The sequence below is a fragment of the Channa argus genome, chromosome 10, assembly GCF_033026475.1.
Source record: "Channa argus isolate prfri chromosome 10, Channa argus male v1.0, whole genome shotgun sequence".
NCBI lineage: Eukaryota > Metazoa > Chordata > Actinopteri > Anabantiformes > Channidae > Channa > Channa argus.
In genome coordinates this window covers 27,568,766-27,587,512 of record NC_090206.1, presented here as the reverse complement: position 1 = coordinate 27,587,512, position 18,747 = coordinate 27,568,766, and the positions used below count along the sequence as shown (strand labels likewise).

General features: G+C 44.0%; 1 protein-coding gene across 7 annotated transcripts in view; it reads right to left on the bottom strand.

Moving 5' to 3' along the window:
* The window catches only part of arap3 (ArfGAP with RhoGAP domain, ankyrin repeat and PH domain 3), a 36,671-nt gene that overhangs the window by 14,362 nt on the left and 3,562 nt on the right, over positions 1-18,747 (bottom strand). For 2 of the 7 annotated variants that reach the window (XM_067517790.1, XM_067517787.1), the window contains exons 2-14: positions 14,869-15,031; positions 13,336-14,250; positions 12,904-12,944; positions 12,736-12,818; positions 12,491-12,558; positions 12,154-12,390; positions 11,843-11,992; positions 11,484-11,553; positions 11,041-11,161; positions 3,133-3,317; positions 2,639-2,745; positions 2,157-2,356; positions 1,630-1,715 (exon numbers count right to left, since the gene is read on the bottom strand). In XM_067517790.1, the coding sequence (XP_067373891.1) occupies positions 1,630-1,715; positions 2,157-2,356; positions 2,639-2,745; positions 3,133-3,317; positions 11,041-11,161; positions 11,484-11,553; positions 11,843-11,992; positions 12,154-12,390; positions 12,491-12,558; positions 12,736-12,818; positions 12,904-12,944; positions 13,336-14,250; positions 14,869-14,942 (2,337 nt within the window). In that variant the 5' untranslated portion in view covers positions 14,943-15,031. Of the gene's footprint in view, positions 1-1,629; positions 1,716-2,156; positions 2,357-2,638; positions 2,746-3,132; positions 3,318-11,040; positions 11,162-11,483; positions 11,554-11,842; positions 11,993-12,153; positions 12,391-12,490; positions 12,559-12,735; positions 12,819-12,903; positions 12,945-13,335; positions 14,251-14,868; positions 15,032-15,330; positions 15,510-18,747 lie in introns of all 7 variants that reach the window. The other 5 variants (XM_067517788.1, XM_067517789.1, XM_067517791.1 and 2 more) reach the window with 5 other exon arrangements.

The window sequence follows — 18,747 nt, the reverse complement described above, 5'->3', positions numbered from 1 at the left end:
ATCAGATCCTCTTGTCCACACTCTCTGACTTGGGCATCTCTGGATCAGCCCTAGACTGGCTTTGTTCTTACCTATCAGGATGAACCTTCAAGGTATCCTGGCGGGGGCATCTTTCTAACTCTCATAGCCTCTCTACCGTTGTGCCGCAGGGCTCAGTTCTTGGTCCTCTCCTCTTTTCTATCTATACTTCATCCCTAGGTGCCATCATTCACTCACATGGTCTTTCCTATCACTGCTACGCTGATGACACACAGCTCTTCCTGTCTTTTCCACCGGACGACTCCACTGTCTCATCGCGCATTTCTGCCTGTCTCTCAGACATCTCAGCGCTGATGAGTGAGAGACACCTTCAACTCAACCTCTCCAAGACCGAAGTCCTTGTCTTCCCAGCCAGACCTTTGATGCAACACAACATCAGCATCAACATTGGATCTACAGTTGATTGTCCCCACTAATTCGGCCAAAAATCTGGGGGTCATCATCGACGACCAACTGAGCTTTAGGGCCACATCTCCTCAGTCTCTAGGGCGTGCAGATTTGCTCTTTACAACATCAGGAAGATCAGACCCTACATCACGGAATATACAACCCAACTCATTGTACAGGCGCTGGTCACATCTCGTCTTGATTACTGCAACGCTTTGTTGATGGGGTTACCAATATCCACAATCAAACCCTTGCAGATGATCCAAAATGGGGCAGCTCGCCTCATTTTTAATCAGCCAAAAAAGACCCATGTCACACCACTTTTTAGATCTCTACACTGGCTTCCTGTAGCTGCTCGCATCAGGTTCAAAGCTCTGTCTCTTGCTCACAGTGTGGTTAACTTGACAGCTCCCGCTTACCTCAACTCACTCATTCAAGTCTACAATCCTTCTCGCCCGCTGCGGTCTGCCAAAGAACAACGTCTGGTGGTCCCAGCACCGCATAGAAGACACCAAGCAAAACTGTTCAGCGCAATGATCCCATGGTGGAACGAGCTACAAAACGCTGCACGCTCAGCTGACTCTCTCCCAATATTCAAAAAACTGCTGAAAACTGAACTCTTCCGCATCTTCCTATGCACTTAAATCTCTTAAAAAAAAAACAAAACCTTCTGCTCTCTTGCACTTGTATTTCGTGAACTGTGAACACTTTTCTGATAGGACTTTGCTTTGATGTTTTCTCCTTGACTTAGATTTTTGCTGCCTTGTACCTCACTTGTAAGTCGCTTTGGATAAAAGCGTCTGCTAAATGACTAAATGTAAATGTAAATGTAAATTTCACAAACCCTTGTCCACAGAGGACACAGATTGGACACAGGGGATTAACGGTTTCACTTTTTGAACTAAACATTCCAAAAGTGCTCAGTGCAAAACATGAAGGCAACTCTGGACAGTGTCAACAAAGAGGAGGCAACTGTGTTTGACTGAACAATGTTTTCACACACACAGTGTCAGGATGTAGACATAAACCTTCCTATATCTGAAACCAACGCCTGGTTTACTTTTCTGCTACATGTGCAGTTGGTGCACTAGGCCTGTTTCCTACATTGCAAAATTAAGTCATGCATACATACCCGGACACGTGGGGGTGGAAATTATGAATACCTGGTCTTTGGTCATGGTCATGGAGTGGTTAAGGTCTCACCTGGACAATCTCGTTGCTCCATACGCTGGTGTCCAGTTTCAGACTCTGGACTTTAGAGACCATGGTCCCCAGACCCCGGTGCTGACCTGTGCGCACACACACACACACACACACACACACACACACAGTCAATTAACACATCGCAAAGACTTAATAACCCAGTTAAACCTGTGACAACTGTGTCATCAAAGCCTTCACAACAGGACAGGATCCAGTCTTAATTCTTTGTGCTTTTCATGTGTGTTATGTAACATTGTTACTGATCCTGTGTAGACATTCAGGAGACACACAGGGAATTAGTTGAGTCTGGTTTTGTTGCCACAATTGTGAAACAGTTTCTGACGTCTCCTCTTTAAATGTTTCTACATAACGACTAAGAGAAATCATAAAGCAGAACCAGCACAGTGATAGTTTTACCTGTACCTGTGCTGCTGCCGCTAAACTAGCATGAACTGAATCCAAACTACTGATTCCATATACGTTTGTCCCTGTTTTCTGACAAGTCGTGGTCCTGGTCTGGGTTCTACCTGCACAGTTCTTGCAGATGACTACACACAAGTTGATGGAGGCCCAGTCCGGGTTCAGGGCTTTGCAGTCGGCACACATCCTGTTCGACCGGTTGGACCAGATCTTTTCAGCCACCTCATAGTCCGACAAAGTTTCAGCGATGGCCTCCTGCAGGGCCTCCATCCAGTCCCGCTTGTCCCGTTCTGAGTCTGCTGTGAAGCTGAGGAGTCACAGAAAAGAGGTAAAGTGTGGTGGAGAGTTGCCACAGCAACAACAGAAATGTTGTTTGTAACATCCCCCTTGGGTCCTGAGTTTGGACTGAACAGAGTCAAAATGCTGCAGAGCTGCAAAGCTGCTTTAGGTCTGACAGAGTTTTATTTTACCCTACAGGGGAGATGAGATGATCATTATGTAAAAGAGAGACAAATTCAGATCTCTTCACATCAGACACATGACTAAAGTTCAGCTGCACAGAGACAGTCTCTACTGGGTCTGATGGTACCTAAAGGTTTTGTAGGGAGTGATGAGGTCGAAGCTTCTTTGTTTTCCGTCTCTGATGGTGGCTCCTCGAGCTTCGATCACCGTGATGCCGATGCCATTACGAAAACACTGTGAAGATAAAGACACATGAAGAAGACACGTTATTGATCTGCAGACAACATGTGTCAAAGATCGCCTTCAGTATTTCTGCCTAAACATCTGAGGTCATCTCTCGGTTTGATACTTTCACATTTGTATTTCAAATCTGATTGTCAAACAAAATCCACTGGTTTACAAAATGTTGGATGAATGAATGTCAGACTCTTCAAAGAGAGGAAAGACCAAATGCTGAGGGAAAATCATGAGAAATTTGAATTCATTTGATCTTTTAATTTATTTAAAATAACTTAAAGAACTTGACAGAGACCTTTTTATTTTAATGTGTTTGACTGTTGACTGTGTTTCACTCTGTAGTGAAAACTGGATGTTAGGAATCAGCAGTATCAGCTTTCTCACCTGTTCACTCTTGTATAGCCAGATCTGGTCCATGTTAATGGCGGCATAGACTTTGGACTTGGTTCCCTTTAGCTCCAGGACTCCGTGTTTCTGGCAGTGAGACCCGGGACCAAAGCGTCTCCGGCCAAACACTAGCTGATCTCGGACGTACTCCTGCAGTGTGGACACCCAGCGCTGCCGCAGCACTGAGACAGACAAGTAACCATCAGTTTTCATGAACGTCTCTGATTTTTCCTCCTAGCTGTTATAGACTTTTAATTCACGTCCGTTCTTTTTATCTACAGCTTTGAACAATTAATGGTTTACACAAACTCTCCAAAAACTTTAAATTTCCTGTGAAACCTGCAGAAGAAGTGAGTGAAGTGGACAAAGTTTACAGAGACACATAATGATTATCTGAACCTTTCAAGATTCAGCTTTTAATAGATTGTTTTCTGCACAATCACTCCAGCAAACACCAGGACGTTCTGGTTTCTGCGTCATGAGCTCCGACACAAAGACCTCTGTTATTTCTGCACAGTAAAGATCAATCTGTTTTATTGATCTTTACAGATAATCATTAACACTGATTCTTTATATACTCAAAGCTCATAAAACCTTATAACTAGGTTATGTTTATGTAACAGTGTTCATGAAGTACGCGATTCCACTTGCTGTCATTATCATGAGTGGTATAGCTCCATGGTTTCTCTGACATATTTAACTCAGGGGCGCCCTCTAGCAAGGGGTAAAAGCTACTGACAAATTGTACATTGCCATTTCTTTAGAGTCGTGCCACAGGTGAGTTGGTTGCTGCAGCACTGCATACAAAATTGTTATTAATAGCATTGGGTTTATTTCATGTCTGAGAAGTACAGTGCATTAAGAGGAAACACCACCAAGAAATGCTATATGTAGGTATGGTACATTGTTAAGGAGCTAAATGGAAGATATAATGAGGCAATTCCACACTCACTAAGCTAGCTACCAATGTGCTAACGTAACTTGTTCTCTTGTAGTGCACTTTGTTCCTAAAGCGAACTACTTGAATTGACCAATTCAATTCAGTTAAATTCAACTTTATTTATATAGCACCAATTCACAACAAAGTAATCTCAGGGCACTTTACAGAATAAAGTCAAAATTATAAAGATGTTGGAGAGAACCCAACAATTCCCCCTGGAGCAAGCCATAGGCAACAGTGGAGAGGAAAAACTCCCTTTAAAGGAAGAAACCTCCAGCAGAACCAGGCTCAGGGTGGACGGCCATCTGCGTTGACCGGTTGGGGTGAGTGGAAAGGGGAGAGAAAAAAGAACAGAGCAACAAAAACAGTATATGTGTTGTTCCTATCCAGAAAATAAACAGCAACAAAGGAATAGATGCGAGCCTCCTGTCTATTAATCCTCACATCAACACGAACAAAACGTGGAGTTAGAAGAGTTTACAAATGAGTGCCGTTAGTCCTGGCCTGAAGGGTAATACCTTATTAAGCCACAGGGTGGAAGGGTTGTGCTATTTATTCTGTAATCTTTTTTTAACTGTGGAGGGTTAAAACTCGATCCCTGATGGTGTTATTGGTATTAAAAAAAAAGAAATACTATAATTTGATGATTGAATTTGGTGATGCATTCATGCATATATTTCTGTTCTTTTAATCTCCATTGATATGACTTTTATTGTTGTTATTAATTGAATCCTTTTTTCTCTAGTATTTTATGCCTTGATCTGGATATTCTACCTGTCACGACATACTCACATTTCAAGAATGGGAGGCAGTAATGTTGGCCTATTTTTAAAAAAAGGGTGTGCCAATGGCTGAACAGGTGGATGAAGGGATATTCAGAAAACCACCTTCAACTTTAGCTGAGGGCCCAGATCCCATTTTTGAAATGTTAAAGCAGCACTTGGCTGAAGACTGTCTACGGAGACAAAAAAAATCCTTTGATTGTCTGTCCCGTGACTTGACAGTGTTGTTCATAAGCTATTGCCTCGATCCAGATCTGTCCCTCATATTCAAATGTAAACCACTACAGCAATGGGCGGTTGCCGATGTTCACGAAAAGTTGAAAGTTGAACATGCCAGAGGATGGAAACACGCACCTCAGTTGAAGGTGAAAATGGCCACTCAGCTGCAGGACGTGGACTCCCGCACACAAGATGTGGTAAATGACAGAAAACCTTTCACAACATCTGCAGTCTTCAACCTTACTCCGCACCTAGTCAAAACAGAGATGGTGCTGATCGTCTAGACCGCTTAATTGTCATGTTGGAGCGCATGCTGGCACAGCAGCAACAACAGACACAATGCACTGGATCACTCAGCAGAAGCGTTAGTCGTGATTGACCGAGCCATAGGACCAAGGTCAGATCCTCTGTAACTTGTAATGTTTGCAAAGATGTTGAGAATACCACTCATTACCACTGCAGGGCTAACCACCTGTGCTTTGTCTGCTATGGAACTGACGACACCCGCAGTAGCTGCCCCAGGGTTGTGATCACTGAAACTAGGGTCCCTAATCCTACAGCTCAACATCAGCATGTGGTGGGGGGAAGTGCTAGGCCTATGAGTGATCCCCCAGTGCTGAGTGACAATGATTCAAAATCTATACACCAAAGTGTATGTGACGAAAGAGAATTGGGACACAGACCCATTTTCCAAAATATCCACAGACTGAAGCCACATGATGACCTGTTCTATGAAAATGTAACCACAAGGGCTGATGTTTTTGTGGTTACACAAGGGCTGATGCTCTTGTGGTTACCGACGAAAGACCGACGGTGTAAAGACAAACGAATCTACCTGCACAAGTCCACCAAGCGAGGACATTAGATAGTTTATTTCTAACTTCTTTTACTTCCTCTGTTTCTCTACTTTGCTTCACATGAACCCTTTCTACTCCAGAGAGCTTTTTCTTTGTTATACCATATGTTTTCAGCAGATACCTGTTCTCCTCCGCAGACGCAGGACATGGCGTCCTACTAGAGGCAGCATGTTTCTCATCTGCACACTCATTGTTGTAGTCATGCTTCTCTTTCTCTTGCCCTGTGGAACTGCTAGTCTGCAGTGAACAATGCCGACTTCATTCCAGCTTTCACTACACAGTCAGCTGTTCACCTGCCTGCACTTACAGAAACCTGGATAATGTCTTCTCATTAATGATACCTGGAAGTTTTCCTCGACAGCACCCCTCAGCAATCTGTCATCTCTGGAATATCATGCCATTAGGATCATATCACCGATTGCAGTCCAGGTGACTGTGATATATCGACCACCAGGCCAGCTGGGGAACTTCTGTGATGAACTGGACATGTTGCTGTCCCACTTCCCTGAAGATGGCACTCCTCTCATCGTCATGGGAGACCTGAACATCCACCTGGACAAACCACATGCGGCTGATGTGTTTTCTCTTCTCTTTATGGTGTCTGGATTGTCTCTGTCCCATTTCTTCGAGACCCACTCGTCCCTCAAATATCGATTACTACCAGGATAAGCTCTGCAACACCTCGGACACCAGAAAGCTGTTCTCCACTTTCAAATCACTCATCTACCCACCTTCACCTCCCACATCTACCTCTGTCACTGCTGACGACTTTGCCGACTTCTTTACCAACAAGGTGGCAGCCATCAGCTCACAGTTCTCTCCTCCAGATGATGACATCCGTCTAACTTCATCCAACACTGCACTGCTCTCATCATTTGCAATTCTGACTGAGGATAACATATCCACCCTACTCCTCTCTAAACCATCCGACCACCTGCACTCTGGATCCAATCCTTTCCACTCTTCTTTAAGCAGTTCCACCTGCACTAATGCAAGCTATTACACAAGTCTTCAACACATCTCTCAAAACAGGGACTTTTCCAACCTCTTTCAAGCAGGCCTTGATTAACCCACTGCTCAAGAAGCCTTCTCTTGATCCCTCTGTAGTGCAGAACTACCGACCTGTCTCCCTCCTTCCTTTTCTGGCCAAGACAATGGAACGAGCAGTCTTCAACCAACTCTCAGACTTCCTTTTGAAGAACAACTTCCTCGATGTCAACCAGTCTGGCTTCAAGAGGGGTCACTCCACAGAAACGGCACTCCTGACTGTTGTGGAATATCTTTGAGCTGCAAAAGCCACAGGTCAATCGTCTGTCTTAATTCTACTTGATCTATCTGCAGCCTTTGACACTGTGAACCTTTAGATCCTCTTGTCCACACTCTCTGACTTAGGCATCTCTGGATCAGCCCTAGACTGGCTTTGTTCTTAGCTATCGGGATGAACCTTCAAGGTATCCTGGCAGGAGGGCATCTTTCTCACTCTATTAGCCTCTCTACCGGTGTGCCGCAGGGCTCAGTTCTTGGTCCTCTTCTCTTTTCTATCTATACTTCATCCCTAAGTGCCATCATTCACTCACATGGTCTTTCCTATCACAGCTAAGCTGATGACACACAGCTCTTCCTGTCCTTTCCACCGGACAACTCCACTGTCTCATCGCGCATTTCTGCCTGTCTCTCAGACATCTTAGCCTTAATGAGTGAGAGACATCTTCAACTCAACCTCTCCAAGGCCGAGGTCCTTGTCTTCCCAGCCAGACCTTCGACACAACACAACATCAGCATCAACATCTACTGTGATTGTCCCCACTAAATCGGCCAAAAATCTGGGGGTCATCATCGACGACCAACTGAGCTTTAAGGACCACATCTCCTCAGTCTCTAGGGCGTGCAGATTTGCTCTCTACAACATCAGGAAGATCAGACTCTACATCACGGAATATACAACCCAACTCATTGTACAGGCGCTGGTCATATCTCGTCTCGATTACTGCAACGCTTGGTCGATGGGGTTACCGGTATCCACAATAAAACCCTTGCAGATGATCCAAAACGCGGCAGCTCACCTCATTTTTAATCAGCCAAAAAAGACCCATGTCACACCACTCTTTAGATCTCTACACTGGCTTCCTGTAGCTGCTCACATCCGGTTCAAAGCCCTGTCTCTTGCTTACAGGGTGGTTAACTCGACAGCTCCCACTTACCTCAACTCACTCATTCAAGTCTACAATCCTTCCCGGTCGCTGTGGTCTGCCAACGAACGACGTCTGGTGGTCCCAGCACCGCATAGAAGACACGAAGCAAAACTTTTTAGCGCAATGATCCCACAATGGTGGAACGGGCTACTAAACTCTGTGTGCTCAACAGACTCTCTCCCAATATTCAAAAAACTGCTGAAAACAGAATTCTTCCGCATCTTCCTATGCACTTAAATCTCATATTTTTTTAATTTAAAATTTCTGCTCATTTCTGCTCTCTTTCTCGCACTTGCATCTCGCGAACTGTGAACACTTTTCTGATAGGACTTTGCTTTCATGTTTTCTCCTTGACTTAAATTTTTTGCTGCCTTGTACCTCACTTGTAAGTCGCTTTGGATAAAAGTGTCTGCTAAATGACTAAATGTAAATGTAGGCTCCTGAATCTCTTCAGCTCTCCAGTGAATTTACAATGTAAATGTAAATGTAACCTTGGGTGGAAAAGTGTCTGTAATGGGTATATACGACTGACAGTGGATCTATGGCTTGTGCCCTGAGTTCTAGTGTGATTGCCAAGTTATACTGACAAGCCTGTTACTCTCAGTAGGAATGCTAAGCTGGCTGATGTCCATCCCTGTGTTGCAGTGGAGCCATTCTGCAGTCCCATGGTGACTATCACCCAAAATTAGGCATGCAGCAAAATGTGCAGTTGTCATCCGCCAGCCCCACTGGTCATCATGGGTAGGTCAGCCTGCCTACGGAAGTCTCCACCCTGCCGGACAGTCCCCTGCAGAAAGAACCAATCATTCAGGCTGACCCACTCCACTCAGTACTAATTGACTTGGGGTTGTCTGATATAGACATCGACTCTTGTGAAGTTTCTCCTGCTAGTAAAGAGAAGTTATTCTGCCTCATTACTGAGTTCCAGTCTGTCTTTTTCAGGGATAAGTTGGATTGTGGACAAGCAGATTGTTGACGAAGTACCATTTCGGTTGCTGTGCCGATGCGTACCGCTCACTCACTATGAAAAGCTCAGGCGAGTGTTGGATGAGAAAAATCAAGGAAATCCAGCAGTGATTTTGAGATTTTTGGGGCACATTGTGACCAAGGATGCTATAACAACTGACCCAGACAGAGTGGCAGCTACAGCTGGCTTGGCTTGCTTGGCTATAACAGCCCTGTCCGTGTTAGACCTCATGTAGCGAGGCACAAATGTCCCTTCTCAGCTGAAAATTAGATCCTTCCTTGGCATGGTGGTCTTATATACATTAAAGGCTGCTCCTAAATAGCCAAACCACTATTCGGGCTGACAACGGGCACTAAAGGTCCTCGTGGAAAAACACGAAAGCACCGTCACCTTCACAAAAAACTAACTGCGGCTGACTGGACAGATAAATGTAGTAGGGCATTCCTTCAGCTGAAGGAAGCCCTGTTGGATCAAGTCCTCTTGGCTGACCCAGAGTTTGGCAAACCATTCTTGGTGTCTGTGGATGCCTCTAGCAAGGGCGTGGGTGCGTTGTTGTGGCAGATTCTGGATGACGGATTTACCACCAGGCCGATAGCCTTTGCAAGCAAATCACTCAGTTATGCACAGTCTAGATACCCTGCTCACAGGCTGGAGTTTTTTTGCTTTGAAGTGTGCAGTGTGTTCCACAGGAGAGGAGCTTGATAGCTAAAGGCTCTACCTCCCATTCTACCTTTGGAAAGCCAGGGAACCACAAGTAGGCCTGCATTCTGAGATTGAAGTGGTCTACTGGGATGATATGGTGCTATGAGGTCTTCTATATGGAGCCTAACCATTCAGAGCTTTATATGTAAGAATGACGGTTTTAAATTCTATTCCAGATTTAATTGGAAGCCAATGGAGAGAAGCTAGTGAAGGTGAAATATGATCTCTCTTGCTAATTCCAGTCAGCTCTCTTGCTGCAGCCTTTTGGATTAATTCCACTGCCATTATCATGAGTGGTATAGCTCCATGATTTCACTGACATAGTTAACTCAGGGGCACCCTCTGGCAATGGGTAAAAGCTACTGGCAACTTGTACATTGCCAGTTCATGAGAGCCGTGCCCCAGGTGAGTTGGTTGCTGCAGCACTGCATACAAAATTGTTTTTAATAACAGTGGGGTTATTTCATGTCTGAGAAGTACAGGGGATTAAGAGGAAACACCACCAAGAAATGCTATAAGTAGTTATGATACATTGTCGAAGCGCTAAATGGAAGATATAATGAGGGAATTGCACGCTCGCTAAGCTAGCTATCAATGTGCTAACGTAACTTGTTCTCTTGTAGTGCGCTGTGTTCCTGAAGCGAGCCACCTGAATTGACCAGTATATATGTTGTTCCTTTCTAGGTACATAAATTATATCACTGTTATATCAATTGCAAAATTGTACATTGCAAGTTCATGAGAGTCGTGCCCCAGTGCAGTGTGTTCCTGAAGCGAGCCACCTGAATTGACCAGTATATATGATGTTCCTATCCAGACAATAAACGGCAGCACAGGAATAGATGCGAGCCTCCTGTCTATTATTCCTCACATCAACACGAACACAACGCAGAGTGAGAAGAGCAGGGAAGGGTTGCTGACTAGCCAAGAGTGAAATTCACCTTGGTTCAGTTACATTTATTTATACACGTTTATTTTATATAACTGTATGTTTATGTGTATCTGCAACATAAAATATGATCCAAAAGAAACTTTGTTTTCTGTGGAAACAAACAATACTACTGAGGGACAAACAGCCAGGCAAGAAGATCAGTCACTTAATTCATTGTTGAACAGTTTCAGGGATCCTCCGAATCCTGGGTGACTAATTTAATGTGTTGAGTTTCTACAAATTAATATCAGGATGAAGATACAAAAATTTAAGAGTAAATGAAAATCTAATATTGATGAACTGACTGCGTGTTACCTTCACTGTCAGTCCTGAACACAAAGATCCTGTGACTCGTCACTATCTCGAACTTGTTGTCTTTGGCAGGGCGGGCCATTTCGATAGCAGCCAATGGGATCACTCCTTTAGGGTATACGTCCTGAAACATGAAGCAGGGGACAGGAAGCTAAGAAAAACTCTGATGTGCAGTTTGATCAGCTTCACTAATAAAAACGGTTCCAGCTGCAGGGAGGCACCTACAGGAAGGTTCTCCCCCTGAATTTAGCCTGCCAGGAATAGTATGTCCACAGATTGTGTAACAGCAGACACACAATTTGTTTATCAGGCTACTACTTGGCTTGGGTTTGGGACTGTGTTTGTGTGTATTTCTGCCTGAGGAACTGGCAGGATGTTGGGAAGGAAAACAAAGCCCGCATCTCGTCACCATAGGACAACCATTAAAGGAAACCTCATCATCGTACCTTCTCACTGCCGAAGTACATCAGGTTTTTACCGTCAAACTTCACAAAGCGTTTCTGGAAAACATAGTTCCTGAAACAGAAAAACAGAAAATGAGATTAACACTGCTTATTAAATACATGATTGATCAAACACACATAACCGAGTCAACTACTGGTCACTATAAACCAGCTGTGATGGATTTCTCTTCTGAGCTCTGGAATAGTATTGGAAGTTTTGTTGAATCCTGGGAAGGCTGTGGTGTGAACTTTGTCCAAGAAACAGAATCAACACTGTGCCCTGACTCTGAAGTGGTTTATAACAATAAGGGTTTGTAGTCCTGGAAAAGAAGTAGACAAGAAACAAGAAGAATCAGACACACCAAGCGAAGGATGAAGAGGAAGCAGAGGAGGAAGAGGAGCAGCAGGAGAGGAAGATTACGAGGCAGAGGCAGCTTCTCAGGTGGGAGGAGACACAGGGAGGAGTAGAGAGGAGAGCACGAAGCAGCAGAGCCAGCGCTGACCTCTGACCCCTGACACACACAGAACATGGCATTAACCTGATATATCAGATATTGCAGACTATGTCACTTTCTGAAGGTGCAACCACTGTGATCCACTGATCACTGGCTCTGAGGTGATTTAGAATTTATATATCTGAACTGCTTTAACCAGTTGTATAAGTCAAACGTACCCCTGTGGCGACAGTTTGTCCAGCCAGCCGCTGATGATGGGTGGTGCCTTCTCAGTCAGGGAGGTGTAGCTGGCATATGGGGAAATGGTCAGGTCCTCCTCTGTGTCTGAGGGGAAGGTGTGGGGGGGCAGGGACAGGTAGCGCAGGGCAGGCGGAGGTTCTCCGACTGTACTGTAACCCTGAGAGTCCCCAGACAGAGCCTGAGACAGACGTTTGGTCCAGGAGAACTTCAGATTCCTAATAGAACACAGCAGAGGGGCCTTAATTGTGAAATAGTCATATAAACATTATTCAGAATCTTTTATTTTGTCATTTTTCCTGTTTTCATGTCTATTACCCATGATCCTCTGCATGTTTGTACTCTCCTTTCCTTGCCTCTCTTCCCTCCACTGGGTTTCTGTTGCTCTGCAGGAGAAAACATGAACTGTCACAGTGTAGACATTAAACAGCAATAATCTTAGTTAAAGCAGCAGTCGGCCATCTTTGTTCAGATTAACGGTTTCTTTTTTCAGCTCAACAGAAATGCCCATTTCCTGTTTCCTGCTTCATGAGTAAAGATAGGACCAAACCATGCGTGCTCACCTCAACGGTGGGTGGACTCCTTTTGCTGTGGAAAACTGTTTCACAGTACGGGCTGATCTCCTCCTCAGGCTCGTCAGTTGAAGCTGTTAACAGGTTATGGGTTAATGATTAGCTAGCTTACTGCAGCATGGAGCTGACCACTGTTACTATGTTGTAAGTTAGTCTCACCTCGGGCTGATCCTGACGAGTTGTTGCTTAAAGTGCTGCTGAAAACACAAACACATAAACAGTTTGGTTCCAGTTTCAATAAAACTCGTTCATGTAAAGTTGGTTGTTGAGACAGGAAGTCTCTGAGACTGGATGCAACCTTATCTCCGTTAAGATGGGACATTTCTATTAAACTAATCTTCTACAGTAGTTAGTTAACCCTAACCTATCCTAAACCTTGTGTATGGTTCAGGAATCAGGAATAAACAGGTGTTTATGTGTAAATAAGGTGGACCACCATCTCTTTCTAACCAGAACCACAGCTCAGAGAGTCTGAAAGCAACCAATAAAACTGCTGTGGTCTGGGTGAAAAAGAAATGATTTTACTGATGTTCATGCAACATTAAACTAAGCACAGAGTAAATGAAGCATTGGATTATGGTCTGTACCTACCTGTTCCTCTTAGGGTTCCGGTCAAAAGTGTTTCTGGATGGAGTCGGAGGCGCTGACTGCTGGCTACCGTAAGTCCTGCATCCAATGGGGGTCGAAGATCCAGGTGAGGTCCCCCAATAAATCTCATTAGAGACCATTTCCAGACCACCACTTCTTGGTGAACCAGGGGATTCAGAGAGTCTGCTGCTGTCCAGACTACCAGAACCAGAAGTCAGTGGGGGGTCTATCTGTACAGGAGAAGTAGAAGAAGATGAGGGTCGGGACACCTGGAACATGGTGGGATGCGCCCCACGGTTCATCCTTGGGGGAACAGGAGGTAACAACCCTCCAGGGTCCGACAGAGATAAACTGCAACTGCGTCTCATCCTGTCTGCTGGGCTCAGCTTTTGGCTATTCACCCTATCGTCAGGTATGTCCCCTGAGGTCAGACCCTCTAACACTGTGAAGCAGATAGACTCCTGGGAAAACCTCCTGGGTGGGGGTGGTGCAATGTTCAGTGTGGGGCAGAACTGGATAGGTGTAGTCCTACGACGATTGAAGACAGTTCTGGGTTTAGGAACCGGCTTCACTATGGTTCTGCTGGATCCAGAGTTTGTCAGCATAGTGTCAAGGTTTGGGGCCGAACTGTGCCTGAATGCCTCAAAGTTAACAGAGCCACTAGACTGATGGGGCGACGGGGCACCATGAGCTTGCTCTGAGGAAGAAGCCTCCATCTCCGAGTGACAGCGGTCACGTAGGAGATCTGCCTTCTGACTGGCTCGCTGGGCTTCTGTCCTCTGAATGTGACTGACCAATCGCAAGATTCTCTTCCTGTGACCTGTGGCCGTTATTCCTAGACTGACCAGGGCGTCATGATCCAAGTGTGTGAAGTCTCTAGCCAATAGGAGACCAGCTCGATGGAAGGTGTCCAGGTACCTGCAGGGAAACATGTCAAACATCTCTGTAGAGTGCAGGTGTGGTTTAACTCAATAATATAAGTGTAATATAATCCTGAGATTCTTTCTCAGTACGGTACAGTATTTTATCCTTTATCTTATTTTGTGAGTATCAGCTCCCAAACTAGGTCAAGAATCCACATCCTCCTTTTTCTGCAGCTAAATGAAATAATGCACAGGTCATAATAATTTAAGAACACCCAAACACTGACAGGAAGGACTTTTGTGCAGAATCGATACTTTTAGTACTTTAAGTAACATTTTGAATGCAGAACTTTTGTAACAAAGTATTTCTACAGTACAGTACTGGCGCTTTAGTAATGCACGTCAGTACCTTATAACATGTTCCATGATAGAGAAGGACCTCAGCATCATTTAAAACCTAAATACTGAGAAGATCTTCTCTGCTGTAGTAAATTAGAGTCAATTTAAAGACACGTGACACATGCTAAGCAGGCTAGTGAATGCTAACACAAATCTTAGTGCTATGTTAGCATTGTTTTAGGTTGTATTTCTGTATTTCTGTATTATATGTCCTACATTAAACAGGTCATAAAGTGATGGAGTCACTCAGCTGTGTCCCGGCCCCTGTGCTGACCTCTCCAGATGAATCACTGTCAGAAGCGTCTCAGCTGTTGTGCTTCCATCCAGCGAGGCCATGACGACCAACATGGAGTCTGGATCTGGCTTTGTCTCCTCCACGTCCAGGAATCAGCACGGCCATCACTGACCTACAGCTTTAAAAGAAGGCCACTGTCCATCTGGAGTGGTCAAAGACAACTGTCAGATCCAGTATTATCTGTTATATCCAGTTATATCCAGTTGCTAAACATGACAATGTCCATATGTGTTGCTCAAACGCTGGTTAAACAAAAAAGAATGACGGAGTGAAGAACAGAACCTTTGCTGATAAATTGTTATTCGGGAATTCGTTATGTTTTCTTTATAAATCTGTGTAGTCTTGATTTTACTAAGTGCTAAAATATGACTGTTGTGAATTGGTACTTTATTATTAAAGTTAATGATGTCAGCAGGCACACACAACATCAGGATTGTTTACCAGCATCTTTGGACTTTTGAACTCTCTGCAGTGTGGGGGTCAGGGCAGCAGGGGAACAGACAGAGAAGCTGGAAACGCCACCAGCAGCTGACCAATATGCACATATTGTAACGAGTCATGTGATGTTTCTTTGTGGGGATGGGAGTTGTTTTAGAAAACCTGACAAAAACATGGAGGATCTGTGGAAACAAAATTCCTCACATTTTCAAAAAAACAAGTGGTCCTGAGTAACATACAGCAGTGCAATAAATTCAGAAGAGAATATTGAGGTGATGGTCAAATCTCCTCTGGGATCCTGTAGCTGTTACAGACATGTCAGACAGGCATTTCAACTCAAGTCAAGTCAAGTCAATTTGTCAAGTATAGCCTGGAAAATGAAACTCTTTGATTAAACAACTCGGTGTTTCAGTTTTTATTTCATCTGTGGCTTCTCACCGACACTACGGGGGAAAAAGACCAACACAGGATGCAGGGAGTGCCTGCAGCTAAGGCGAGGCCCACTGCCCTGAGCCGATGGGCGGAGGGGCTCAGTCTGTCTGCGTGCGTGCAGATTTCCTGATTCAACAGGGACTGTGCTGTGTTTTATGGGATGCCTCTTTCTGATTGAGGTGTATGTGATTTCCTCTGTGTGTTGAGGTTCAGAGACTGGAATGTGTTCATATACAATAGACAGAGTCCTTGTTCTTGGTGTGAACAGCTCTGTGATAAACAAGTGTTACTGTAGGAACATGGACCATGTGTGCAGCTCTGATTAAACCTCTGGATCATCATTCAGACATTTTACTGTCTCTGATCCAATGACAATACTTTAATTACTAAGACAGTGTGAGTTATCATGATATTTGTGTCACCTCTTAACTGACTTTTCATAAACATAGTTCACAGCAGCTGGAGGAAAAGAAGGAGCAACACAAAGACAGAAGGAAGGAATAAAAATACCACACACAGAGGTCAGCAGCGTCCAGTGTGAAGACAAAGCCCAAGGAGGAAATGAGTCACAGCAGCTTCCTCATGTCGACCTTTTTCCTCCTACAGACTTCAGCTGCTTCAAACTAGCTTCTGTTCTGGGATCAGCTGACATCCTCTGGATTTAACCATCCGCTGCATAGGCAGAGGAGACACTGGTCCACACAAACATGTTTTATTGACAGAATCAATTGACTGAAATCAATTCAATTTTGGACAAAAACTAAAACCTGTGTATGTTATACTTGTTCTCATCATTTCTGATACACACACACAAACACAGAGTTGGTGGACCAGTGAATATAGGAGGATCCCAGCAGAAAAACTGTTTTAGCTGCTGCCCAGAAATAAAAAAGCTCTTGAACTTAATTTCTCTCTGTATGTTGACACATCTGCCGACAGCTGAGGTGTGCTCCTGTGGAGAATATTGCATGCAGGAATGGAATTTCTCAGTCCTTTGCTCTTAAAGCAGCTCAGGCTCATGTATGTTCAAATATGTTCTTATGTTGAGAAGTACATCAAGCTCCATCGGGACCATCAGGACACATCATAACAGCAGCTGCTAAGTGCCCCCCCTGCAGGATGCTCCTCTGCTTTAAGCTGTTTTTTTGTCTTTAAAAACACGTAAGAAAGAGGCGAAGAAGTGTTCAGATCAGTTCCTGCTCACTCCAGGTCTGTAGGGCACTTGTTGTGAGTATGATCATCCAGAGCTGGTCCACAGGATGACGACAAGATGTGAAACTAAACAAGTTCTGAACAAGTCCCTGATGAAGTTTCTCTGAGCATGTGTTGTTTGAAATGTCAAACAAGTTGTAAGATTTTCTGCTCCTACTCCACCAACAGAAGAGCTGAAAAACTCCAATGTAGCACAGCTGGTGCAAAAACAATAAAAACTGTTTTGGGGTGGGGCAGGAAGTCAGTGAATGATAAAGAAGGAGCAGAGGATGCAGACACTCCCACTCTACTGCCCCCAGAAAACACTGGGTAGGGAAGAGGATGGGGATTGAGTGTTTGTTGGTTCTGTAGCAGCTTCTTCACAATCACAAAATAAGCAACACATCTGTGTATGGTACAAATACTGAACTTTTAGAAAGTACACATTAATACTAAGTCTCAGCAAATACTTTACTGGTACATCCATCAGTCCCCTCAGAGAAACAAAGCACCAGACACACCTGTCCCCCCTTGTGAGGACAGTGTCACAGAAAAATGTCCAACCTTCTGGTTATAACCTAAGCTCTGCAACCAGGTCTGACCAAACAGAACTTTAAGACGTCTCCATTAGGACAAACCTTCTGCTCTCTCCTCCTTCCATTATCATAATCATAATCATCATCATCATCGTCATCATCACCAGCTGACCCTCCTCATAGAGGAACTAGTTTCTGTTCCAACCCAGTTTTTAAAACATGATGAAGGTGAATTTCTCTTTTGGACATTTTCAGATCAACTTACTACATAAGTTTAGCTCTGACCTGTGGTTAATGTTGCCTCAACAGACGTAACAGCTCCTCTCATCTGTGTCTGTGTGAGGAGGAATTGTCTAAAATTTTAAATGCAAACTGAAACAAATTATAAATTTAAATGAGAGCAGCAGTTTTCCCTCACATACTCTGTATGATTATGATCTGTGTGATTCTGTAGAAAAAAGACAATTTAAAGGATTCCATGTATCTTTGTTTTAGCCTTTGTGGGAAGTGAAGCCGGAGACTCAATTGTTTGATGTGAAAACTCTGACTCTAATTTCACATCTTCTGTCTCCACAGGAAATTTGCCAAGTTAGGATGTAACAGTGAGACTCTATCAATCAGATGGAAAAACTAAGGATCCAGCTCTTTAGTCTTACTACTGTCTTTTTCACAACATCAGTCAGATCAACATCAGTTACACACACACACACACAGGTTTGAGTCTGTAAGTCCATCAGTTTAAAGATGCCACTTCAGGCTGTGATTTTTGAAAAGTGTCACTGAATAGTGAACTTATCAATAAGCAAATGTGTCTTCAGATAAATCAATGATGAGTAGCTGTGGATATACAGGTGACGTCTGTGTAATTTCACGTGATGGTGGACTTGGTGCAGACAGATGTTTCTGAGACCAGTTTCTCTGATGATGTTCCTGCTGCCAGTGGAGGATGAAGTATTCAAAACTATACTTAAGATAAAGTTCAAATACACAAAACACATTTACTCTAGTAAAAGCACAAGTACCAACTGAAAGGTCTACTTAAGTAAAAGTAAGTAAGTACAGGAATTATATTTTACTTAAAGTAAGCCCAACCCTAAGACAGTCTTTACAGCACAGTGAAGCAGAAACAACTGAGTCCTGAGTCGTTCCTCGGATCTGAGCGATGATGTCGACATCACCAAAAGAAGCCCCCCACCAAAAGGAGACACTGTGCTACCATCATTAAACAACTACCTTCCATTCCTGAACAAGAACATCTGAT